This window comes from Chiloscyllium punctatum, chromosome 18, assembly GCF_047496795.1.
Source record: "Chiloscyllium punctatum isolate Juve2018m chromosome 18, sChiPun1.3, whole genome shotgun sequence".
In the NCBI taxonomy this organism is placed as follows: Eukaryota; Metazoa; Chordata; class Chondrichthyes; order Orectolobiformes; family Hemiscylliidae; genus Chiloscyllium; species Chiloscyllium punctatum.
The window spans coordinates 78239279-78265673 of NC_092756.1; the positions used below are offsets into that span (position 1 = coordinate 78239279).

General features: G+C 43.1%; 1 protein-coding gene across 2 annotated transcripts; it reads left to right on the top strand.

The window, feature by feature from the left end:
- Nucleotides 1-9203: 9203 nt before the first annotated feature.
- Nucleotides 9204-14386, top strand: LOC140489214 (noggin-like). 2 transcript variants are annotated; one of them, XM_072588515.1, is made up of 2 exons: nt 9204-10364; nt 13306-14386. In XM_072588515.1, the coding sequence occupies exons 1-2, from the start codon at nt 9642-9644 to the stop codon at nt 13309-13311; spliced, it is 729 nt and encodes a 242-aa protein (XP_072444616.1). In that variant the 5' UTR covers nt 9204-9641; the 3' UTR covers nt 13312-14386. The 2 variants fall into 2 exon arrangements, with proteins under 2 accessions (XP_072444616.1, XP_072444615.1); XM_072588514.1 differs by having other exon boundaries at nt 9211-10360.
- Nucleotides 14387-26395: the final 12009 nt, after the last annotated feature.

Sequence of the window (26395 nt, forward strand, 5' to 3'; positions counted from 1 at the left end):
AGAGGAGGACTTCCAGCATTTTGATCTAGCGACACTGAAGGAATGGTGGCAATTTCCAAGTCAGGATGGTGAGTGACTTGGAGGGGAACTTGTAGATGGCAGTGTTGCCACATATCCCATACGTGCTTTTAGATGGCAGTGATCATGGCTTTGGAATGTACTGTCTAAGGATCTTCAGCAAATTTCTGCAATGCATCTTGTAGGTAGAACACGCTGTTTCTACTGGGCTACTTTGTCCTGGATGGTGTCAAGTTTCTTGAGTATTGTGAAATCTGCACTCATCCAGGCAAGTGGAGAGTATTCCATCACATTCCTTACTTGTGCCTTGTAGATGGAATCATAGAGTCCCTACAGTGTGGCAGCAGGCCATTCGGCTGATCGAGTACACACTGACCTGTCCAAAGAGCATCCCAACCCTGCTACCCTATCCCTGTAACCCTGCATTTCCCATGGCTAATCCACCTAGCCTGCATATGCTTGGACCTATGAGCAATTTAGCATGGTCAACCCATCTCTTTGGACTGTTGAAGGAAGCCGGAGCACCTGGAGGAAATCCATGCTGACGTGGGGAGAATGTACAAAGTCCACACAGACAGCCAGAGGGTGGAATCAAACCCAGGTCCCTGGTGCTGTGAGACAGGAGTGCTAAACACTGAGCCACCTTTCTGCACCAATGACAATGGTGGACAGACTTTAGGAAGTCAGGAGGTGAGTTACTTGCTGCAGTATTCCTAGCCTCTGACTTGTTCTTGTGGTTACAATATTTATATGGCTATTCCAGTTCACTTTCTGGTCAGTGGTAACCCCTAGACTGTTAATAGGATTCAGTGATGCTAACACCACTAAACTTCAAAGGATGGTAGTTAGATTGTCGCTTATTGGACATTATCACTGCCTCGCATTTGTGTGGCGCATATGTTACTTGTCATTTTTGAGCCCAAGTCTGGATTTTGTGTAGATCTTATTGCATTTGAACTTGTTCAGTATTTATGGACTTGCGAATGTGCTGAACAATGTCCCCTCATTAGTGAACAGTCTCACTTCTGACGTTATGATGGAGGCAAAGTCATTAATGAAGCAGCTAAAGGTGATTGGGCTGAGGACATTACCCTGAAAACTCTTGCAGAAATGTCCTAGAGCTGAGTTGGTAATCATAGGTTCTGAGTTATGATGACATTAGAAAAGAACTAATCCATCTTCTTCAAATACTCATGTGAGTCTTTCTTCTTCCAAATGTTGTAGCATTTTCGAACTCCACCCATGCTACTTGATTTATACCCAGTGACGTGCAGCTCTGTGACATCATTGCAAAGTTGTTCTCGGATCCAGAAGCCCTTACATAACTCAAAAGAGCTCTACATAATGCGATTCACTTTAATTTCAGTCAGATTTAAAGATTTCAGCACTATCTTGATCCTGGATAATTATTAAGTAAAACTACCTTCAGTGTGCTCATTTACCTCATGGCTCCAGACCCTTCAGCTCTGTTTGCACAGCTGATATGACTGAATCTTGTTATACCAAGAGCACACAAAGTCCTAAAATGTCTTCAGCAACTGACTTGCCTTCAAACATTGGATTGATGTTTCACCTTTCTCTAATAAAACTGGAGAGAGGCAGCTCTGAGGTGGGTTAGCTCAGTTTTGAACTTTGTAACATATTAACATCCCAGCCAAGCCAACCTACAATTTTTGGAGTTAAGGTAACTGCCATAGTCCACAGCACAGAAACAAGACTATTCAACACTACACTCAATGTCAATGTTTCTGTTCCATGCAAGCTTCTTCCCAAATGTCTTCATCAAATCTATGTTCTTACTTTATTTTTCCTTGTGCACTTGTCTTGTTTGTGTGCGGTCACTGTTGCCCTTGATATGGTCTTGCTCCTTCTCTGGATTTCCACAGACCTTGCTCAGTCCACGCTTCAATATTATCCATGCATCCTATTTCATTTCTTCCACTTCTGTTTTAACTCTCGATTTCTTCTTCACCTGTTACCAAGTCAAGGCTGCCAGGTTTTTGTTTCCAATGTGTGTAATTGTCCAATTTTCTCTTTCTGATTGTACATAGTGACTATAATGATAACTGGATGTCTACTCTTGATCAAATCTCCTTATTAATCTTTCTTTCCATCCAACTGATTCTGAGCACTCTCTGCCAGACCAACATTTCAAAACTTATCTTCCTTCCATTCTCTTTCTTCAGAGTCTGACCCTCACAGCTTCTAAACTAACTTTCCCTCTAAGTAGACTTTTAATTTGCTCAATAGTGACCTTCAAAAGAATAGGGAAAATATTTGAAAGAGATATTTAAGATTCAGAAGTGTGAGGTGATACTTTTGGCAGATTTGATTGAAGTGTTCAAGAAATTAACAGGTTTAGATAGGACAGTAAAAGAGATGCTGTCTCCATTGGCTGATGGAGGTACCATAGAGTGACACAGATTTAAAGCTTTGGGCAAACAATGCCTGGGAATGAGGCATATGCATAGGGAATTAGAGAGGGGCAATAGAGACTCAACAGCCCCATTCAAAAGTGTGTGCATGGGAAAGGGGCCTGGGAGTTCACGTGCATGATCTGTGAAGGTGTTTGAAGATATTGAGAGTCATGAGAAAAGCATATAGAATCCTGGAGGTTTTGCAAAACCTTTATAAAACTCTTGAGTATGTGCCACACGTTAGGAAGGATATGAGGGTCCCTGATAGGGTGCAGAGGGAGATTTACCAGAATGGTTCAAGGATGAGAAATTTTAGCTGTGAGGTTAGGTTGGAGATACTGAAGCTTTTCTCCTTGGAAAACAAGGCGGCGAAGGGGAGATTTGATTGAAGTGTTCAAGAAATTAACAGGTTTAGATAGGACAGTAAAAGAGATGCTGTCTCCATTGGCTGATGGAGGTACCATAGAGTGACACAGATTTAAAGCTTTGGGCAAACAATGCCTGGGAATGAGGCATATGCATAGGGAATGTACAGGAATTATGAGAAAGATTCAGAGGTTATGTGTGGAAGATGCACTTAAAAGATGATTAGCAACTTTTACACAGGACTGTTAACTCATAGCTGCATCCCATTCCAATGCACTTCAGCACGATCAGAGTTGCTGACGGGTATGAACTTCAGTGTTTTCACATGCCTCTCTGCATAGACTGAGCTCTCCATCCTACTAAAGGTATTGACCCTACATTTATGCTGAAAGGACTATGACAACTTCAATAAGGAGTAGACTGATTGTGCACAATAAGCACACAATACAATACATGCTACCATGCAAGATGTTTGTCACATTTAGGACCAGGCTGCAGCTGAAAGTCAAGAAAGGCAGTCATCTAAGGAGTTGTATGCCAGCAGAGATCATATTTGTACTGACCACAAGGTCATACAAGGTAATACAGGAACATTAATCTTTTTCTATGGGAAATTTGATAATGTAGAAGACCTGCAGACCTTAGACTATCAGGAAAAGAATCAAAGTCAACAGTCTTCAAACCAAGCAAGCTACTAGTCTTTAAAGTCAAAGAGAGTGCATTCTGGGAGAATAGTCGAATCCTCCACATTGCTGGAAATTGAACAGTCAGGGACTTTGTGGGTGATAGGAAGGGGAAAGAGACAGCATAGTAGTAAATGTAATTACACAGATAAATATATTACAAATAATGGAAAAATTGCTTGGGTAAGAGATTTGTATAGGACTCTAAAAGGGTTTGAAACGGTAGTGTGGGGTACTATAAGCTCCACCATCGTGATAATGTCACATGGACTTGTGGGCAGACAGCTTATGATGTAGGAGGAGTGAGACTTAACATCTTGTCCTCCTTAAGATCTCTATAATAACGTCCACCATATCAACATAATCTGCAACTAATTAGTAGCATGCAATAAAAGTTCATCTTGTTCAAGTCCTACCAGTTCTAGAGGTGTGTAATAACATCTCCGAACAGATTAATTAGAAAAAAAACTTCATCTTGCTAATCACAAAAGACATTTCTAGCTAGACCCAGCATGTGGTTTTCCTTTGATTAAGATTAGAATAATGAAGTCAGGTATTCTTCTACACTAAAGAGGATGGTGGCAGTAACCTTCCACTTGAGCAGCAGCTCATTCATAGTGAATATAGTGAGATGGCATGTCTGTTGCAACAAGAGATGACAAGAATACACCACAGTAGCCACATCTAGAGGTAATGAAGGGTTGAATGAGGGTTTGAGTAGCACAGTTGCTGAGACAGGGGTGAAGTCAAGGAACGTAATGGAGGTAGAGTGAAAATGAGGTTTGAAGATACTTCTGGTACAAATGTGACTCAAAGGTTGTGAACAGATTATTCAATTCAGCTACGGAGATGGAGATAGTAGCTGCAGACTTGTTTCTGGAAACGAGGTAATGATATCCACAGTCACAATGAACTGCTGGTCATAGAGGCATATTGCAGTCATTTGTCCCTGACTAGTTTTGTCCAGTTTTTGTCTCCAGCAGATGACAGATTGGGTGGATGAGGACGGTTTAGATTTAAACATTAGGCTCCTTACTATTATCTTCTGGATTTTAAAAAATATATACTTTTATTGAAAAATAGATTTTTTAATATTACAAATACAAAACAATACAATTCAAAATAATATGAAGAAAGAACTCAAAAAAGTTTAAAAAACTCAATGCACCCTCATGTACAAATGTATAAGTATAGATCGAAAAATATATATTTTTAAAACACAACTAACTATTTAACTAAATAAATAATAACCAACAACAAACTAATAAATAGTAAGAACTCAACTCAGCCAAAAAAGACACTCCTACGTTCGCAGTTCCAGCTCCCTGGATATTAGACTCATAAAGCACAATTGTTATGGTTATATAAAAGCCTTTATAAGTGCGGCAGATAAATTTGTGTCCAGGTGTTCCAAAAAGGGCTACCATGTCTTATAAAAATTCTTAGTTTTGTGGTGTACCATCCTTGTGAGAAAATCCAAGGGGATATGCTCCATAACAATCTTCTGCCAATCCAACAGGCCCGGGGGTTTTCGGATATCCAACCTAGCAAGATATACTTTCATGCGCAGAAAGTGAGGATGTTGAAAAGTTTTTCCTTATGCGCATCTGCAGGGAACACACTGGGCAGGCTGAGGAGAGGAGAGATCGGGTCCTTCTCCATCCTTACACCCAAAATCCTCTCCATGGCACCCACCACAGCACTCCAGTATGTTTGAAGCCGACCATAGGACCAGAGACAATGGGTAAGAGTGCCTGTACTGACCTTGCACTTCGGACATGTAAAGATACAAACGGTCCGGAGCCAAGTGGGCCCTGTGGAGAATCTTCAACTGTAAAGCATGGGTCCTATTGCAAATTGATATTTTTCTTGCGTTTTCCCAAATATCTTCCCATTGCTGAGGAGACCTCAATGCCTAGCTCTCTCTCTCACACCCTGCAGTCGATCGAATTCATCTGAGGGAGCACCCCCCCAACTGATGATATAAAGAGCTGATAGAAAGTGTACTCTGAGCACTAAGCACCCTCCTCTATATGTCGGATTTGTAGGGATCAGTCAAAAGAGTATTTTTTTAAAATTAAATCCCTAACGCGAAAAAACGAAAGAGGTCCCTGTTAGATAGCTAGTGTTTACATGCTAATTGATCAAAGGATATCATTGTGTCTCCCTCAAATAAATCATCCATAAGACACACCCCTAGCCGCCCAATGTTTCAATGTTCATCCCCGGTTGAAAACCCAACATACCCACTATAGGTGTAAGAGAAGATGTCTTGCCAATATTGCTTTCCCTCTGCCAAATTGCCCTCCATGCTTTAACAGTATTGATAATTATTGCGTTATGGCAATATTCTCTAACTGTCCTCATTTTGTCCAAAAACCGCAAGCAAGTAAGGGGACATCTTGCCTGGGAAGTTTTGATATCTAACCAAATTGAAGAGGGTCCTCACAAGCCCAATCAAAAGCAAGCTTAGTTGGTTCCTTGTTTGCTGCAGAGTCAAATGCTCAGTATTTGTGGTGAAATTATGTTTTAATAAGTTACAAATTTGCATCCAATTTGTTATTTTGTAGTTTGATGCCACATTATCAGTTTGGGTAAAATATACTATCCAAGATATAGCAGTCCACATCCACAAACACCTACTCCCTCTACCAGCAATGGTCAGTAGCAGCAGTGTGTATTGTCTACAAGATGCACTGCCAAAGTTCACCAAAGATCCTTAAAAAGCACCTTCAAAACCCACAACAACCTCCATCTATAAGAATAAGGGCAGCAAATACACAGAAAACCACCACCTGCAAGTTCTCCTCCAAACTCCCTGCAGAATTTCTAACCTCTGGCCTGTTCCTGTAGCCACAGTATTTATATCGTGGGTCTGTGTTTCTTCTCCTGGTTTACAGGTAAAAGCTCAAGCAGGAGACCCCCTCGCGGATAGAGGTTCAGTGCTGGTCGGAGGAGGCAGAGGATCAACTTCAGCGCTATCTGGAATTGGTTGATTGAGCCATGTTCAAACAGTCCGCAGGTAACTTGGGCGAGTACGCCACCATCACAGACTTTATCAGCAAGCGTATGGAGGACTGCATACCGAGGAGGTCAAACTGGGTGTTCCCCAACAGGAAACCCTGGAAGAATCAGGACATACAGAACCTGCTAAAAACCAGGTGTCGGGCCTTCAAATCGGGAGACCCACTCAAATATAAGAAATCCAAGTATGACCTTCACAGAGCCATTAAGAAAGCCAAGGACCAATAACGATCCAAACTAGAGACCCAGATATACACCTGGCGACTTTGGCAAGGACTGAATGATATCATAGGTTCTAAAAAGGGACAGTGCAAGATAGCAGACAATGATACATCCCTCCCAGATCGTCTCAACGCCTTCTATGCCCGCGTTGAACAGAATTTCAGCTGAGAGGTAACACCTATTCCAAGCAGTCCTGACAAACCTTTCCCAACAGTCATTGCATCAGATGTCAGATCAGTTGTCCTTCGTGTGAATCCAAAGAAAGCGATGGGACCAGACAGAGTAACAGGCTGTGCACTCACAGCACACGCAGATCAACTGGCAGAGGTCTTCTCGGACATTTTCAACTCTCCCTGCAGCGGGTCACTGTCCCTGCCTCTTTCAAGAGGGTCAACATCATCCCTATGCCTAAGAAGGTTATGCATCATGTCTCAATGGCTACCGCCCAGTGGCCCTAACTTCAGTGGTCATGAAGTGCTTTGAAAGGTTGGTCATAGCATTAATCAATGCCAGCCTTCCCACAACTCCTGACCCACTCCAATTTGCCTATCAGACCAACAGATCCATGTCAGATGCCATATCACTTGCCCTTCACTCCTCCCTAGAACGTCTTGACACCAAGAACAGCTACATAAGAATCCTACACATTGAAGACTGAACTGTAGTCAACACTATTATCCCTTCAAGACTGATTACTAAACTTAGTGATCTCGGACTAAGCCCCACTCTCTGCAACTGAAGCCTCAGTTAACAAGTTTTGAGAAGATTTGTAGCTCATGTTGAGGTTCTGGATGTAGCTTTACTGGCTGAGCTGGAAAGTTCATTTTCAGACGTTTCGTTGCCCTACTAAGTAACATCTTTAGTGACCCTCCGCATGAAGCACTGCTGACATATCTTGCTTTCAATATGGTGGCTTCAGGATACGTGAACTAGCCACAAAACGACATGACCCTCTCTCACTAGTATCCTTACATACAGATAAGGAGGACACCACTTTGACTGGGACAACACATCCATTTTTGGACAAGCCACGAGACCCGCACGAGAATTTCAAAAAGCATGGCATTCCAACCGGAACTCTGTCAACAAACATGTTGACTTGGACCCATTTATCACACCCTGAGAAAAAGAATAGGAAATGACATCATCAACCCAAAGAAACCCAAACATATAAAAAGAAAGCAGGAAACATCAGTGGTGCTTCATCCGGAGGCTCGTTGAAGACGTTACTTAGTATGGTGACGAAATGTCTGAAAATGAACCTTCCAGCTCAGCAAGCAAACCTATGTCCTGAATCTTCAGTTTCCTGACCCACAGGCTACAATCAGTGAAGATTGGGGACAATATTTCATCCTCACTAACACTCAACACTGGAGCTCCCCAGGGGTGCATACTCACCCCATTACTGTACTTACTGTATATCCATGACTGCATTGCCAAATTCAAGACTAATACCATTTACAAGTTCGCTGATGACACCACCACAGTCGGTCGAATCTCAGATGGCAATGAAACAGACTACAGACGGGAGGTAGAAGACCTGGAAAAATGATGCACTGAGAACAAACTAGTTCTCAATGCCAGCAAAACCAAGGTACTCAATTATTGACTTTCAGTGGAATGTTACTCATGCCCCCCGACACATTAACAGCACAGAGATGGAATGAGTGGAGAATGTCATGCTTCTGGGAGTGGTCATCAACAACAAGCTTTCTTGGACTCTTCATGTGGACGCACTGGTGACAAAGGCTCAAAGATGTCTCTTCTTCCTTAGACAGCTGAGGAAATTTGGCATGGTAGCAAATACCCATGCCAACTTTTATAGTTGTGCCATTGAGAGCATTCTGTCTGGATGAATCACTACCTGGTATGGTAACTGTACCATTCAAGATCGGAGACGATTACAGAGAGTGGTGAACTCGGCCCGGACAATCATAAAGGCCAACCTCCCATCTGTAGAATCCATCTACCTGGCCCGCTGTCAAGGAAAGGACGCCAACATTCTCAAAGATCCATCTCACCCTGACAATGCTTTTCTACAATCTCTACCATCGGGGAGAAGGTACAGAAGCCTGAACACAAGCACCAGACTGTTTCAAAACAGTTTCTACCCTACTGTTGTTAGAATACTGAATGGACTCTCAAAATCTTAGCATTTGCCTGTACCTGTGTTTTGGTTTTTGCTGCTGTTTACCTATTATTTAGTTATCTATGCTATTTAACTATGTGATCTGCTTGTAATACTCGCAAGACAAAGCTTTTCACAGTGCCTCAGTAGACGTGACAATAAATTCAATTCAGTGCGATTGCTGGCCAACGGTAATTTATCACATATAGCTCCAGTTCCCTGTACCTCTACACCTTCTTTGGAATTGTGCACTCTATTTCATCTTGCCTTTGCTTCCTATCAATGTGTCACATCAGCCTTCTGGATGTAGGTTTAACCTACATCCAGAACATCAACCTGAGCTACAAATCTTCTCAAAACTCGCTAACATCATCCTTTTCTGCACCAAATTTCATTTCCTGTTTGCTCCCATCAAGGACCCAGCCTGCGCTCCTTCAAAGGCCGCCTCGCAAGTTCAGAATATTTCCAAGTTCTGTGTCATCTGCAAATGTTGAAATTGTGCCAGACCTGCAGCGATGATCTGAGAGCCGGCGAGGGGGTGGGATGATGGGTGCTCTGTAAGGACGGGCCACCCAGCTACAAAGAGCCTGGTGCCGAAGGTTAGTCGTTCCTCTTGCTGGGTGTTTTGTCACTTCTCTGTTATGTCTGTGAACTCGGCAGCCTTCTGCCCTGCTTCGCTGAGTGCGATCGTCAAGGATGCGGCGATAATGTGTGGGTTTAAATGGAGTCTCCGGCGCCTGAAGCTCACTCAGCCGCCCGGGGAGGTGACGGACAACGGCGCAGATGCCTCGGGAGCTCCCTCGCACCGCTGCGACCCCCCTTCCCTGTCAGGCCATTATCGTTTTCCTCCTCGTACAGTCCGGATCGTTAGCACAGCCGCGAAGTCGCTCTGCGGATGCCCAGGCGGGAAGGCCTGGTACCCGGCTCCGGCCTACTCCACGCCCGGGGTCCGAGGCCGAGACCGCTTGGGGCAGGATGAAGGCTTCGAACAGCGTCCGGCCCTACTCCCTCAGCCTGAGCGACGACCATTACCGTTACTCACCGAGACCGAAGCAGCTCGACGCGAAGAGGCTCAGGCAGCTCCTCGGTCCCGCCTTCGACCCCTTCTGGATGTCGGTTACGGGTCGCCATGGGAACGAGAGTGAGCGCGGCCGCCTGCCGCCACTGAGCGGCGAGCTCGCGGCCGCGGCACTGCGGCTGCGCGGGAAGCTCTGGCACGAGGCTCAGCGGTTGGAGCCGGCCAGCGAGGCGGATAAGGCCCAGTGGAGGCGCTGGCTGGTGCGCGAGGCTGTCTGTCCCCTCACCTCCCAGTGGGTGGACCTGGGCGCCATTTTCTGGCCGAGGTGGGTGAGGCAGACCGACTGCGACAGGGGCCGGGCCAGCTGTTTCTGGCCCCCGGGCATGAGCTGCACGCAAGCCGAGTGGGCACACATCAAGCTGCTGGTGTGGCACTGCTGGACGGTGAAGGAACGAGTGAGGGTATCGCAGCAGTGCACCTGGAGGCAGGTACCTTACCCTGTAGTGACCGCTTGCAAGTGCTCCTGTCGGTGAAGCCATCCTGCTGGCTGTTCATCCTCCCTTTTCAACCATCGTGCAACCCCCTCCTCCTTCCCCTGCCAGAGAGGGCTATTTCCCACCTCTCAAACTGCAGTTAGAGCAGGGAACCCTGTAAACTTGTCTTTGACATGATCACAAGGTCACTGGACTGAAACTTTTTCCTCTACTCTCAGCCCAGAAGAAGGGAAGAGGACAGAACCTTAAAATTCGAGCCAGGCCATTCGAGGGTGATGCCAGGAAGCATATTTCATATAGAGGGCGAGGGCAAATCTGGAACTGTCTCTCCACTAAAATGCTGTTGAGGCTGTAGACTCTATGGTGTATTTCTAAATTGGAATTTTATTGGACAAGGGAGTTACGGATTACAGAACCAAGGTCCTTTAATGGAGTTATGACATAGATTAGCCAATTGAGAATGTGGTTCTAGAAAAGCACGGTAGGTCAGGCAGCATCCGAGGAGCAGGAGAATCGACGTTTCAGGCAGAAGCCCTTCATCAGGAATGAGGCTTGTGGGCCTTGAAGAAGTTCTCCTCCTCTCTCTACAAGGATCTCAGTGAATCTCTGTCATTGCACCCCCGCCCCCAGGTCCATCTATATGCTCCTTTCCAACCGATCACCTTCTCCTCCCCCCCCTTTCTTCATCTACCTTTTGTATTCCCAGCTACCTACCCCACCCCCCTCCTGTTTATCTCTCAGCCCACCGGCCCACAAGCCTCATTCCTGATGAAGGGCTTATGCCCAAAACATCGATTCTCCTGCTCCTCAGATGCTGCCTGACCTGCTGTGCTTTTCCAGCACCACACTCTCGACTCCGATCTCCAGCATCTGCAGTCCTTAGTTTCTCCTAACAGATTAGCCAGTGGTCTAGTTCAATGCCAGAATAGACTTAAAGGGCTGAATGGCCTCCTCTTGTTCCAATATTCCAAACTCCGCAAATTGGCTGATCTTTGTGCCCTGCGTGAGTGTGACTCCATAGCCCTTTTTCAGCATCTAATTCAGATGGTTGGGCGTAGTTAAGATATAGTTTGTATCAGTTTTGCCCTGCAATGAATTCCTTCCTGCACAGGGATAGCAGGGATGGGGCAGGGTATGGAGGTGGCCAGGGGAGGAGAATGTGAGGCGACAGCTGAGCTACACGAGGCTGCTTGCACTACAAAATCCTCATCTCGGCTGAAGGCAGTTGTAAACTCTGGCAAACTCTTCGTCCTCTGCTGAGGTTACAGTGAATGAGCTGTGGAACCCTGTGAACATGGGAACATATAAATTAGGAATAGGAGTAGGCCCTTTGAGCCGTTCACTAAGACCATGGCTGAACTGATTGTGGCTTCACTTCAACATTGCTGTCTACTCCACTTGATAACTATCGACCATCTTACCTGGTAAAAACAATGACTGCAGATGCTGGAAACCAGATTCTGGATTAGTGGTGCTGGAAGAGCACAGCAGTTCAGGCAGCATCCAAGGAGCTTCGAAATCAACGTTTCAGGCAAAAGCCCTTCATTTTATTCCTGATGAAGGGCTTTTGCCCGAAACATCGATTTCGAAGCTCCTTGGATGCTGCCTGAACTGCTGTGCTCTTCCAGCACCACTAATCCAGAATCCAAGCATCTTACCTGCCTTCGCTTTAAAAATATTCAATACGTTCTCCTCCACAACCTTCTGGGGAAGAGAGTTCCAAAGATTCAAGACTCTGTGAGACGAACTTCACCTTATCTCTATATTAAATGGGTGGTCCCTGATGTTTAAACTGTGCTGCCTACTTCTTGCCTTTCCCTGTCAGGGAAACATATTCTCATCGTGCACCCTGAGATTTCCCTCAGTTGAACTCCATGTAGAGTATGTTTCAATAAGATGGAATGAAACCCTTTCCCACTGTCCACCATTATATCTCTGCACCTGCCTTCTTGACATAGGGGAGTGCTGACTGGAATTAGTTTTCAATCCTACCTCTTGCTTTATATTCCTTTATTGTATCAGTGAGGCAGCCAATCCAGACAGTGACAGGATCTGTATGAGATCAGTTGGTGCCGAGATTTCTGCCTTTTTGTTATTCATTAATGGGCTATTGTGCTCTAAATTGACAATAGAGTATTTAAGAGTCAACCATATTGCTGTGGGTCTGGAGGCACATGTAAGCCATACTATGAAAGGATAAAAAACAAAAATTGCTGTAATAGCTCAGCAGGCCTGGCAGCATCTGTGGAAAGCACATTAGAATTCCTTCTCTAAAGGACATTAGTGAATCAAATTACAACAGTTAACAATAATTAGTAGTCCATTTAGAATAGTATTTTTCATTTGAATTCCAATGTCACTTTTTCTCTGGTAGAATTCAAATCCATCTCCCAGAATATTAACATGCGGTCCAGTGATATTACCACTATGCCACTAACTTACCCTCTTCTTGTAGGGAGAATTTATTTCAGTTGCCTCCTACATCTCCCTTATCAACACAGGCCTCCGTTTTCTGACTGACTCACCAACACAGGGCCCAAGACAGACTCACTCAGTTTTTGTTTTGGGAGGTTGGTGAGTGAAGAAGTCACATGGAATCAGAGTCTTTCCTGTAAATACATCACAATATGCTTTTCTCGAATCCTCACTCCCAGAGCCCATTGGATTATGCGACTCTCCCAGTTATGGTCACTCCTTCCTAGAGAGACATTATCACCCTGACATCTCACAGTCACCTTGTGCGCTGTTAGCCTTGATTTTCCTCTCTGGCAGACTGGAGCAGCCAGGCACCTGAAGAGATTGTTGTGGTGCCTGATTTACCCAATAATTGTGTACCGGATATGGCAGCAATTAATTGGAACTGTACAACCATCAGCTGGGAACAAAATCTGCAAGTTATTAACTCAAACCTGTTTCCCTATGTTTCTTCGAACAGTTTTGATCCTCAAAGTTCGGAGCCATGGGGATGGATCGGGGAGAGGAATTCTCATTTCAAAGAGCTTGTTCAACAGCAAGACTGCTGAGGAATAGATTCTCAGGATCACAGATGATTGCAGTGTAAAAGAAGGCCTATGGCCCATCATGTCTACAGTGGCATTCTGAATGATCATCTCACTTAGTACCACTCTGCTGCCTTCTCCCTGTAACCAGTACATTCTTTTTTTCAAACACCTGTCTAATTCCCTTCTGAGTGCCTCAGTTGAACTCCATGTACAGTATGATTCTGGGATGGGTGAGTGCAGTGGACGATATTTGACTGAAACCTCCAGGAATATGTCCAACCAGAGTTGGCAACTCGCATTGCAAAGCCTCCTGACAGGTTTGATGGTGAATACAGTCTTGTAAGAACGTGAGAGTTAGGAGAGGCAAGGTTTCCTGAATCTGCACTGTCATTTAATAAGATCTTGGCTAATCTGACTGTGGTCTCAACTTCACTTTCCTGTCTGGCTTCTTTGTCAATCAAATATCTATCACGCATTTATATTAGCGCATTGAGATTGTTTAAAAAGGGACAAATATCATAAATTTTAGTGAGAAAGAGAGGATCTGTTCCTTAACAACGACAAATCAGGATCATGCTCCTCATGGTAACCATAGCAAGAGTTTGATGTATAGGGTGATCTTGATTATGTCCATAACCATGAGACCTGTAGATTGATAGGATCAAGAGAGAAACTCCTTTCTGCTGGAGGGCACATGAAAAGGGGATATAATTGTAAAAGCATGTTCCAAGCCATGAGGTAAAAACTTTTTGTTTACACAATGAGGTGAAATTGTGAAAGCCCTTCACTTCAAGCAGTCATACGACTTCAAACAATCATTTTAAATCTGCAATTGATTTTCTTTTGCTGGGTAGCATATTATGAATAGAGAGCCTTAAAATACAGATAAGTCATGATCTCAGTGAATGGCAGAACTCCTCCTGTTGCTGTAGTCCATTAATGTACTCTCTTATCAAGATGCAACATTTGACTAATACTGCCTAATGATTTATAAAGTATTTAGACCTCACTCAATGATGTGTGTCGAATTCTTTGCAGAAGAATATGAAGGATCGGAATGTAATTTGCTGGTTTGTGAGATTTGACTGGGACACAATGGAGTGAATTTGGGATTGGCATGGCTAGTTCTGGCCACAAATTAATGATGTGGAGGTGCTCATGCTGGACTGGGGTGGACAAAGTCAGAAATCACAACACCAGGTTACAATCCAACAGGTTTATTTGAAATCACAAGCTTTTGGAGCATAGCCCCTTCTACACCTGATGGAGGGGCTACACTCAAAGCTTGTGATTTCAAATAAACCTGTTGGATTACAACCGGGTGTTGTGATTTCTGGCACAATTTGATAAGCAACATCTAATTCCTCCTGAAACACCCAGTGTGGAGTGGGGAGGGCAGGTCAGAGGGTCTGCTCCTGGGCCTGGCCAAGCTGACCATAAGTGAGTTTATGGGCACTGCTTGTCACTGGCTACTCACGTGTTTCCTTTCTTCCTGGTGGTGGAATATAAATAAAGATTTGCACACTTGTTCTTCACTGTGTCCGACATCTACATACACACAACATGGGTGCTGGGAAAAGAAAAACAGGAGTGTCAGACATCCTATTCACTCATAAAAGCTGTCTGTGAGGAAGCTGGATCAGTGTCAAGGACTCTCACCTAAAAAAAATTCCTGCTGAAAGCTGAACATCAAGTCAGGGAAGTAGGAACAAGTCTTTTGAATAAGAAGCTGAACCACATAAATATCAGTGCTGATGAGGAATGGCTTGCAAGTGGGAAGAAGGGGACACAAGCAAAATTTAGGAATGACAGATACAAGTCCGAATGGGAGTTCTTTGTACAAGATCAGGTTGGACCAGTAGTCATCATTCCCATGTTTTATTGCCTTCTCTTTTGGGAGGATTCTGAAACCAATGCTGGTATCAGAGCTTAGAAGGAAAGACCTCAGTATCCTGAAAAGCCTTCCTGTCCAGACTCTATGTTTGATCTGATATACATCTCTGCAGCCACAATGTGGGAGTTCTCTCAAAGCAGCACTTTTACACTGTGCGCTACTTTCTCCACTAGTCATTCAGGTCTCTCACTATAGGTGGCAGCAACATCCTCCTGAAAGGAAACATTGGCAATGGACTCCAATGCTCTGAAATTATCATCAGAGGGACAGGAATGGCAGAGCAAACAACTGGAAAGAAGAGAGGGAGGGGTGGATTGAGGAGGTGATGGTGAAGGGATAGAGGATGAGAGAGGGAAGATAGGGTGAGAAGAAAGGGATGAGGGAAGACTGGACACAGGGAGGGAAGAGGGGGAGACTGATCTAATTTGTTAAGAAAGCTTTTGCTTTCTTGGAGTTATCTTGGTTGTCTGGTTTGGATTTGAAGTGGCCACCATTTAGCTGGCAGTTCAACTTAAGATGTTGTCAACCTGGCAGAGCACCTCTATGACACAGGCCTTGCAGCCAATGACAGCAACCAAAAACAGATTAGGCTAGGATTTAAAATAGGTTCAGGGCCCAAATGTACAGCAGAGACTGTTCTACACACTCATTAACCCTTGATGTTCACAGATAGATAAAACATTTTGACAAAAGCTTCCCCAAGCTTGAGGAATGGATCTGTCTTTATCAGATCATTGGTTCGATTACTTTAGGGGAAATCAATTCCTCTGAAGGTAAGAACACATTTCATTAAATCTGATAACAACTTTCTCGAAATATGTTTAGATCCTCAGTTTTCTTTGTCTTTCTGAAGGAGGTCACTCAGGAGGTTGTCAAGGTCTGTGACATTGGTAATGGTCAGTATTTCACTTGTCAGTCCATTCTGCGAGTCTAGACAATGGAATCGAAGAACTCAGCCTCGTCTGGGACTAGCTGTGTCCTTATTCAAAGTCGGAACTCTTCAAAAGACTGACTGACAAAAACTTACAGGAATGCAGAGCCAGACTGATGTGGTTTTCATAAGCTTAGTCAGATCGCGGCATGTTGGCACAGTGGTTAGCACTGCTGCCTCACAGCGCCAGAGACCAAGGTTCAATTTCCACCTCGGGTGACTGTGTGTGGCGTTTGCACATTCTCCCAGTGTCTGCGTGGGTTTCCTCCGGGTGCTCCGGTTTCCTCCCATAGTACAAAGATGTGCAGGTTAGGTGAATTGGCCATGCTAAAATTGCCCATAGTGTTAGCTGTAGGGAAATGGGTCTGGATGGGTTGCTCTTCAGAGGGTCAGTGTGAACCTGTTGGGCCGAAGGGCCTGTTTCTACACTGTAGGGGATCTAATCTAATCTAATTTGATTAGTAGAGAACAGGAATGCATCCTGAGAGCACTTGCACTATACTTTACCTTTTGAAAGCACCTCTAAAAGGTAAGAAAATACTCCAAACCATATCATGATAAGTCTTACAGACAGGAAACAAAAGTGTAGAAATAAGCAGGTCTTTTTCCAGTTGGCAGGCAGTGGCTAGTAGGGTATTGCAAGGATCAGTGATTGGACCTGCTGATTCACAACATATATTCATGACTTAGATGAAGGAACTAAAAGTAATATCTCAAAATTTGCAAATGGCGCAAAGCTTGGGGGAGGGTGAGCTGTGAAGAGAATGCAGAGATGATTCAGTGTGATTTAGACAAGTTGAGTGAGTGGGCAAATGCACGGCAGATGAAATACAACATGGATAAATGTAAAGTTATCCACTTCGGGAACAAAAACAGGAAGACAAATTATAATCTGAATGGCGTTAAGCAGAGGTGCAACAAAATCTGGGTGTCCTTGTACACCAATCCCTGAAAGTAAGCACGCAGAATACGGAGTTGAAAGATTAACCCGTGATTATATTAAATAGCAGAGCTGGCTTGAAGGGCTGAATAGGGTCGGGCGTGTGGTGCTGGAAAAGCACAGCAGGTCAGGCACCATCCGAGGAACAGGAAAATCAACATTTTGGGCAAAAGCCCTTCATCGCAAAGGGCTGAGTAACTGACTTCTATATTCTGTTCATTTAACAACCAAAACCTAATACTGAGCCCTGTAGGGAGGGTTTGGAACAGGCTCCCAAAACCATGATCCAAAAAGCTGAGTTTAAAATATGTCATAAAGGAGAAGCAAGTGATAGAGAGGTTTGAGGAGATAATCCAGAATGTAGGGTCCAGATGGCTGGTTGCTTGAAGGAATCCCAAATGACCAAGTGAGGAGCATTGGAGGAATGCCATTATCCAGGGCGGTTGATAGATTGGAGGGAGCAACAACAGGGATAGCTGAAGCCGGGGAGGGGTTTGAGAACAGAAGATAATTGTAATTTGGAAATGATGGAGCATATGTTGGTCAGCAGTGAGGGAAGTGGGTCTTCGGGAAGTGGCATTTTAGATGAACTTGGTACAATGAGGAATGGGAGACCAACCGTGGAAGCATTGGGATCATTGGATCTTGAGTTGTCAAAAACTGGGATGAAAGAGGCAACAGCAGATGTGTTGAAGGGAGTATTGTTGACAAGCCTAAGGTTGACATTAAGATGGGCAGTGTTCAGAAGCTCGGAGGTCTTTGTGTTGATGTAAGCAGCTGAACTTAGGGTTGGATATAACGGTGAGGCTTCAGACAGCAGATTCACACAGAGGGCAGAATGGAAGCAAATGTGAGAATTCAGAGTTTGTCGCAGAGGTCACAGGCTTTAACTGGAGGAAATTGTAGCTCATTCAAGACCTGAATGTCAGAGCAATAATTTGGTAACACAGGAGCTGATCAATGGCGTGGGGAACTGTGGGATGCCTTTGGGGATTGGAAACCATTGCTGGAGGGTACTCTGGCTTTCTTAAATAAATGAGAACTGAATAAACAAAGATGTTTCTTCAACCTTCTTATTCTTTCATGGGATATGCATATTACTGATGTCCTAAACATAGATTCTCCTGCTCCTCGGAGGCTGCCTGCCCTGCTGTGCTTTTCCAGCACCACACTCTACTCTAATCTCCAGCATCTACAGTCCACACTTTCGGGTATGCATATTACTGACAAGGCCAGCATTTGTTACACATCTCTGAATTGAGTGGCTTGCTTGGCCATTTTTCAAGGCAGGTAAGAGCCAACTGTATTATGTGGTCTGGTGTCACACTCAGGCCAGATCAGCAGATGTTACTGAAGTGGGTGGGTATCAACAGCAGTTGATGGTATTTGTTATGAGTACTTTTAATTGAATTTAAATTACACCAGCTGATGTGGTGGGATTATGAACCTATCCCCCCTATACAAGTAATCTCGACTGGTGACATTACCACCATGCCAGAATCTCCCCTAGTTCTACAGCTATTGAAAGAAGATGGCATTGTTAGTCGCAAGATGTCCTTTTGAACTTCGGAGAGAGTAAGTAATAATTCACCAAGCATCTATATGCAGCACTGCATAACCTGGGGGATTAATACAAGCTGAGATACCCAGCAGCACAAACTGCACTAACTTACATAATGAATTCTAAATGAGAGTGTCAATGCAAGAAGCAAGCAAACCAGACAGCAGACCCAATATTGTTATTTCTGTGCCTTCTGAAACAAAAACAGAAATTGCTGGAAAAGCTCAGCAGGTCTGACAGCACCTGTGAAGAGAAATCAAAGTTAATGTTTCAGTTCTGAGGAAGGGTCACTAGGCCCGCAACTTTAACTTTGTTTTCTCTGCACAGATGCTGCCAGACCTGCTGAGCTTTTCCAGCAACTTATGTTTTTGTCCCTGATTTACAGCATCCACAGTTTCTTCGGCTTTAATTTGTTTCTCTGTATTAATTAATTTCCAATTTCTTTATGCAAAGCTGCCACAGCTACAAGGAGCACTCCAGAGTAAAATACACTTGATTGCACATTAATTTGCACCATTTCTATTTTTGAGGCTGGATTTATATTCACTGTCACTTCAGATTTGAGTTGGTTAATGCTTTACTTGCCAACCTCATTTACATTTTTTGACTGGAAAACTTGTATCCAGTTGATGGCTTTGTCTGCCAACAATTATGAAACTGTTTAATTAACCCCCCCCAACCCCTCCTTCTTGGTCTTTGTATCAGGTTTTGATCAGCAGAGTTCTATGGGGCATGCTATATTATTGAAGATGGTTGTGGTTGTAATATTAATAGAAATTGTGACACCATGTCGATGCTGGGTTTTGTTGACATCATGTGCCTATGACCTCTGCTACAAACGCTGAATTCTCACATTTGCTTCCATTATGCCCTCTCAGTGTGAAACTGCTGCATGAAACACTTTCTCCTCATTATTAAGAGGTATAGAGGACAAGCACAGGTTGGTAGTGCATGGCTCACATTGAGAGGTGAAAAATAGATCATGGTGCAGTGTTAGATCAAATTTCTGAAAGTTGCTGCCCTCCGAGATGAGGGAAGATCTTTGAATGGTCTCCTGTGCTTTTGATTGTAAGAGAAGGAAACATAAGTCACAGGAAGAAAGGAATGAGTTAGAGGAAGGTGCAACAACCTGGCTCAACATAGCAGCTTCATGGAGAACAATACATTCAGGCTTAATAGGACCAAGAGAGAAAAGAGGATGTGAGCAAATACCATTAATAAATCAGGGAGGCCAAGTGAAGAAAGGTCAGTATCTTCTGAAACTTGTTTTTGATCTCCTTTGGCATCAGAATAGAATTTGCTAGAATTAGTTTGTCTACTACAGTCACAATGGTTAGCATTGCTGCCTCATAATCCTGAGCCCCAGGTTCAATTCCAGCCTTGGGTGACTGTCTGTGTAGAGTTTGCATGTTCTCCCTGTGTCTGCACGGATTTCTTCCAGTGCTCTGTTTTCCTCCCACATGCAAAGATGTGCAGGTTAGGTGGATTATCTATGCTAAATTGCCCACAGAGTCCAGGGACGTGTAGGCTAATTGGGATACTCTTTGGAGGGTCAGTGTAACTGAATGGCCTGCTTCCATGCTGTAAGTATTCTATGATTAGAGTGGACTCAGAGTTCCTTCCCTTGTAACAGAGACTGTAACCAGAGGACATGATTTAAGAATAAGAGGTGTTGCTTTTAAGTCAGCGGTAAGGAGCAATTTGTTCTCTCACAGAGTCTTTAGTCTTTGGAATTGTATTCCCCAAAGAGCCATGGTGGCTAGGTCATTGAATATATTCAAGGCTGAGTTAGATAGATTTTTGCCAGACAAGGGAGTCAAAGGTAATAAGGAAGACGGGAGAGTGGAGTTGAAATCACAGACAGATAAACCAGGAGCTTATTGAATGACAAAATAGGTCTAAAAGGCTGAATGATTTATTTCTGCTTTTATATGAGATGACCAAAGCAAGAGCAGGAAGAGACTTTTTTTTGGCCTCATGCCTGGTCTTCCAATCTGTAAGATCATTGTTGATCTTCTTTATGAGCTCTGCTTTCCATCCTATCCCATTATTCCCGATTCCCCAAGAGTCCAAACTTTGTCAAGCTCAATGATGGAGAATTCTTTGCTCATTGAGAAAGACAATTATAATCTACCAGTGCTCTCAGTAAAGACACTTCTCATCCCAAATATCTGATTCTTTATCCTGGAGCTCTATGTGTGCTGTGCCTGAGTATAGGATCTGAAGTCATTCACTGTGAATGCTTCATCCCCAGCCATTTCCCTCAGCAATTTGGAATCACAGCGTGTTTTGTTATTGTCTTCTCTGGTCTCAGTGGCAGAACGAGGCTCAACTTCTAAATCCACCTCTGCCACAACAGGAATGGAGCCTGTGCTGTGGGTCTTATTATGAACCATGTGCTAGCCACCCAACAAACTGAACTAATCAGCCCAGCTCATGGAACTCAATAGGGGCAGAAGCAGTGGGAGAAGAGAGGAGTGGAGTGAATCTGGGGTGAATGGCGACAGTGGAGCTTTCAGATAAAATCCTGAGTTCAATTGGAGCAGATTGAGCTCAATCAGGAAGACTAGTAAGTGTGGGCAAGCAATACAAGAGTCCCGTATGGCCAACTCTCTCTCAAATAGATATACCATGTTGCATACTGCTGGGAGAGATGGACTCTCGGGAGAGCAGCAACAGCCATTATTTAACCTAAATGATTTCACCAAAAACAGATTTTATTGCTTTATGTGGAGTTATAATACCAGCTGGTACTTTCACTGGATAACTCAGATATCAGACTGAAAATCTGGCTTAATGGATGTTTTGTTTTAATTTCAACGAGATAATCTTTACTGAAAGATAGCACACAATGTTGCAGATTTGGATTTAACTGTAAAACAGAACCCAAAGAATGAAGATAAGATAGTCTACACAAAACTATTTTGATATAATACCCTGTTAAAGATTTTGAAGGACATGGTAGAAATATAGTCCCATTAATTCTGAAAACACTTCTTTACAGATACCAAAACTACATTTTTACAGCACCCAAAAGCACCCCTGTTCAGTACTCAGACCAGAGAAAAAGTTATTTTCATAACACCTTGATAGGTTCAAGTTAGCTGACTTCAATTCCCAGTCTGAAAAATCAAGTAGCCTTTTTTCTGGAGCTTTCTGATTTTTAATGTTCAGCTACAAGTAACCTCTTCAGCATTTTATCCAAACAATCCTGGCCTATGACCGTTAAACCTCTTACTCTAAGGTGGTCCCGCATTACTATCTTATTCCTTTTTCTGGAGTACTGCTTTATGGACCCATCTTCATCCAAGGACTTATGCAGAACTGCCACAAAGTGAAAACCAAACCAAAAGTTTTCTTCCCTAGTTTTCTTATGTGTTTTCCTTAAGCTTAAAAAAACTTCCAGAATTTTCAGACAGAAATCTTGATGCGCAATTTTTACCTTGCTCAATCGTAAATCTCCTAAAATAAATTTTAAAAGCCCATTTATCATGACAGCTACTCCCTCAAAATGTTTGAAAATAACTCACCATGGCTACATATAAGTTAATCACTACAGACATGCAGAAAAATATATTTGTCACTAAAATCAAATCCAAAATTAAAATAAATTATAATAAAGTACACATATAAATGATACTATTTACACTGTCAAGTGAAGACAGCTGTCTTTCCCACACTGATCATGTGCTTCAGGGCAACCAGAGCTCTTCCTTCCACTATCACCTACTTGACTCCAGGCACACAATCCAGAAAAGGAAAAATATGACTCCATTCTCCAGTGCCTCTACTCACGGTCATTTCTCATGAGTAAACATCTGTCAGTGAGTATTAGAGCACTCTACAATAGAGAAATAACAGGTCAGCTTTCTCCTTCATCACTGCCAGGAATCTCTGCTGAGAAGAGTGAATAGATAAACACCAAGTGAATGCTGATTGTTAGATCTCATGAGCCAACAACTCAGCAACACAATTTCAGGGAATGGAACAGTTAAGTAAAAAAAAAAAGAGGAAATATAACTGTTAGAATAACAGTCAAGTAGGCTTCATGATGCAGAATAAAACTGAACAAATTACTTTTCAACAAATTGGCTGGAGACTCGGTAGTGCTACTTCTGGGTAAAATTAGACACTTGTGCACAGTTGGCTCTGCAACCCAGCAAGGGAGGGGAAAGACTGAAAGAGCTTTGGTGATAGGGGACTCAATTGGAAGAGGAACCGACAGGCGATTCTGTGGTTAAAAATCAGACTCATGGATGGTTCATTGCCTCAGTGGTGCCAGGGTGAGGGATATCTCAGAGCAACTGCATGGCATTCCGAAGGGGGAGGGTAAATAGTCAGCAGTCATAGTACGCGTCAGTACCAATAATATGGGTTAAAAAAAAAAAGAAATAAGGTCCTTCAACAGTAGTTCAGAGACTTAGGTAATGATTTAAAAGGAAGACCACTAAGGTTGTAATCTCCAGTTTACTTCTAATTCCACGCGCTATTGAGTATAGAAATAGGTGGATAGGTCAAAGAAGTCTGTGGCTAAAGTAATGGTATAGGAAGGAGGGTTTTAGGATCTGTGATTTTTGAGAAGATTTGTATATCAGGTTGATGTTCAGGTTGTTAAGTTTGCTTGCTGAGTTGGAAGGTTTGTTTTTCAGACGTTTCATCACCATGCTAGGTAACATCATACAACATCACCAGTAAACAGTCTGCTGTGGCAGGATTCAAGCCTTAGTATCTCTCTGGGTTACCTGTCCAGTGATAATACCATTAGGACATTGCCTTCCTGACTCGAATGGTCCACCCATAAGTTTAGATTGTACCTGCTAGTTTTTGATTGATTTACAAGAGGAAACATCACTTCCATGTCCATCTTGATAAGACCATTTAGGATCTTATGCCCTTCAATCAGTGACCCCTCACCTTCCTAAATTCCAGTGGAAACCAGGCCAGCTTGTGCTGTACCTGCACACAAACCTTTTGTGATTGATAATAAGAACAATTAAATCTTTCTGCATCTCATAATTCTGTATTTGTTCTCCCTTTAATAAATAAGCTACTCTTTTATTCTTCCTGTCAAAGTGACCAATTTCAGATTTGCACACTTTATACTCCATTTCCCAGATAGGTTGAGTGAATGGGAAAAACAATCTATATTAGTTTGCAACTTCCTTGTACCCTCTTCCCAACTTGTCTACCTTTCTGGGTATAATCTATGAATTTAGCCACCATGCTTTCACTTCCCTCATCTAAATCATTGATGTAACTTGTAAGTTTTGGCATTCACATCCGACCCCAAGGGGTCTCCATTCCTTGTATCCCGCCAATCAGATAAAGACTCATTTATGCATACTCTCTGTTTTCTGCCAGCTCGCCAATCTTCTAACTACACTAACATACGGGTAGGTGCTCTATAGTGCAATGGTTGCATTCTTGTGCAACTCCACACTATAGAAAAATCGCGCAATAAAAGTAGCATATAAAGTGTTGGCGATGAAATTATGTTATAGCCAACAAGTGTTGTAAAATTCTGTGTTTGAAAAACGGCATCCCCTATTCGTCAATCGCGTTACAGCCAATTCACATTGACGAAACGCGCAGAGCAACTGGTATTACCCTTAAACTGTGAGCTTTTATTTGCTACAATAATCTCTGATGTGTCACCATATCAAAAACCATTGAGAATTTCAAGTATAGTATAGCTACAGTCTCCCTTTTGCTGAAACCAAAAGACCATAATAGGAGAGAAAGGAGATCTTTCAGGCCATCAAATCTACACTGCCAATCAATAAGATCCTGGCTGATCTGATAATCCTCCATTCGTCCCACTTTCCTGCCTTTTCCACGTAAGCCTTGATCCTGTTATTGATTAAAAATCTACCTCAGTCTTAAACACACTTAATGGCTCAGCCATGAAAGCCATCTTCAGTAAAGAATTCTGCAGATTTGCTCTGAAAGAAGAAATTCCTCCTCAGCTCTGCCCTAAATCTGTGAGCCCTGATTCTGAGTTGATGCTCCCTGGTCCTAGACTCTTCCACCGGGGAAACAACATTTCTGCATCTACGCTGTTGGCTCCCCATGGCTATAGTACATTCATTTTTCTCATTCAGGTCATTAATATATATTGTAAATAATTCTGGCTCCAGTACTGTGGCATTCCACTAGTTTCAGGTTGCCAACTTTTTTTCTTCTGTTAGTTACCTAATCCTGTATCCATGTTAATATAAAATCTCCCACACCATGGTCTCTTATCTTATCAAGTGGTCCAATATGTAGCAGCTGATTAAACACCACCTGAAAATCCCAAACATCCATTTGCTTCTCCTTTATCTTTCCTGCTTGTTACAGCAAAAGCTAGCCTCAGGACCCTCTGTGTGTGTTCAGCTGAAAGAGGAATGCAAACAGCTCTGCAAGGCCTGAAATTGAGAATTGTAGTTTACATTTAGCAGGAACTTTATTTCAAATTAGGGGTTGGGTTGGGGGGCGGGGGGGAAACAGTGGAAGTGAATCTTGAAGAGGACTTGACTCCGCATCAATATCATGTGGTCAGTTGGCTCATGCACTTTCTGATGGAGAGCTTCATGAAAAGAATAGTGCCATAATCTGTGATTTTAAAGTGTTAAATTTACTATTATTTCATTAAAATATATGATTTACAGATTTACTTAGACTGTGCCATCATTTCTGTTAGGCTAACTACTATTTTTGTTTCGATTTTTACTGAAACTTTTGGTGGTTTGCCCCCACTCCTGTTTTTCCCACAGGCCCCATTATTTATATTGCGTGATTTTCTATGATACAGCAATGCACAAGAATCCAACTATTGCATTATAGGAGACCTACCTGTAATGGACATTACGCTAAATGATCTATAGTTACACTGCTTTTTTGTCGCCTTCCTTTTTTAAATAAAGGTATTACATTGGCAGGAAGTTAGCTAACTTACCAGTTGGCTGGTTAGTGATGCCCAACAGTGTGTGGGTACAATTCCAGCACTAGCTGAAGTTAACATGAAGGACTGTCCTTCTCAACCTCTCCCCAGCCTGAGGTGTGGTGGCTGTAGTGATTGTAACAAGGTTAGTTAGCTGGACATCGTAGAATATCAGTTCCCTGACTGGGGCTATTAATCTGGTCCAATCAGGGAGTCCTGGCTGACATAAAAAAGGTTGGGTACCAGGGATACTGACCTCTGGTGCCTGAATTTGTATCAGGCTATACTATAGCCAAGGACTGTACATGTGCAAATAAAGGGTGACTTGGTGCAGGGATACTTGCTCTCTGAAGTTATTTCAATTACTCTCAGATTAAACCACCACTAGCATTGACTCTATAGTGACTTTACATTGGTGGATTTCCAATCCACTGGGACTTCTCCAGAATCTAAGGATCCCTGGAAGCTTAATGCCAGAGCATCACCATCTCTGTAACTACTTCCTTTGATGTCCTAGGATGCATCCCTTCAGGTCTTTATTCCCCATTAGTTTCCTGAGCATATTTTCTCTTGTGATAATTATTGTATTTGTTTCTCTTCTCCTTCACCCAATGACGATTTAATAATTTTGGAATATTATTCTTGTCTCTTGCTGTAAAGACTGGTGCAGAGTATTAATTCAACTGTCAACCTTTCTCAATTTCCCACCCAGTCACTCGCCTGTTTTCTGAACTGAAGCCGCAAAGTCCATAGTGATGCTCAGAGATGTCACTCT

Coding starts and splice junctions, on each gene's coding strand:
- LOC140489214 (XM_072588514.1), top strand. CDS start 9,642: ATGCCTCGGGAGCTCCCTCGCACCGCTGCGACCCCCCTTCCCTGTCAG. Junction 10,361..13,305: donor TCGCAGCAGTGCACCTGGAG/GCAGGTACCTTA, acceptor TTCTTCGAACAG/TTTTGATCCTCAAAGTTCGG.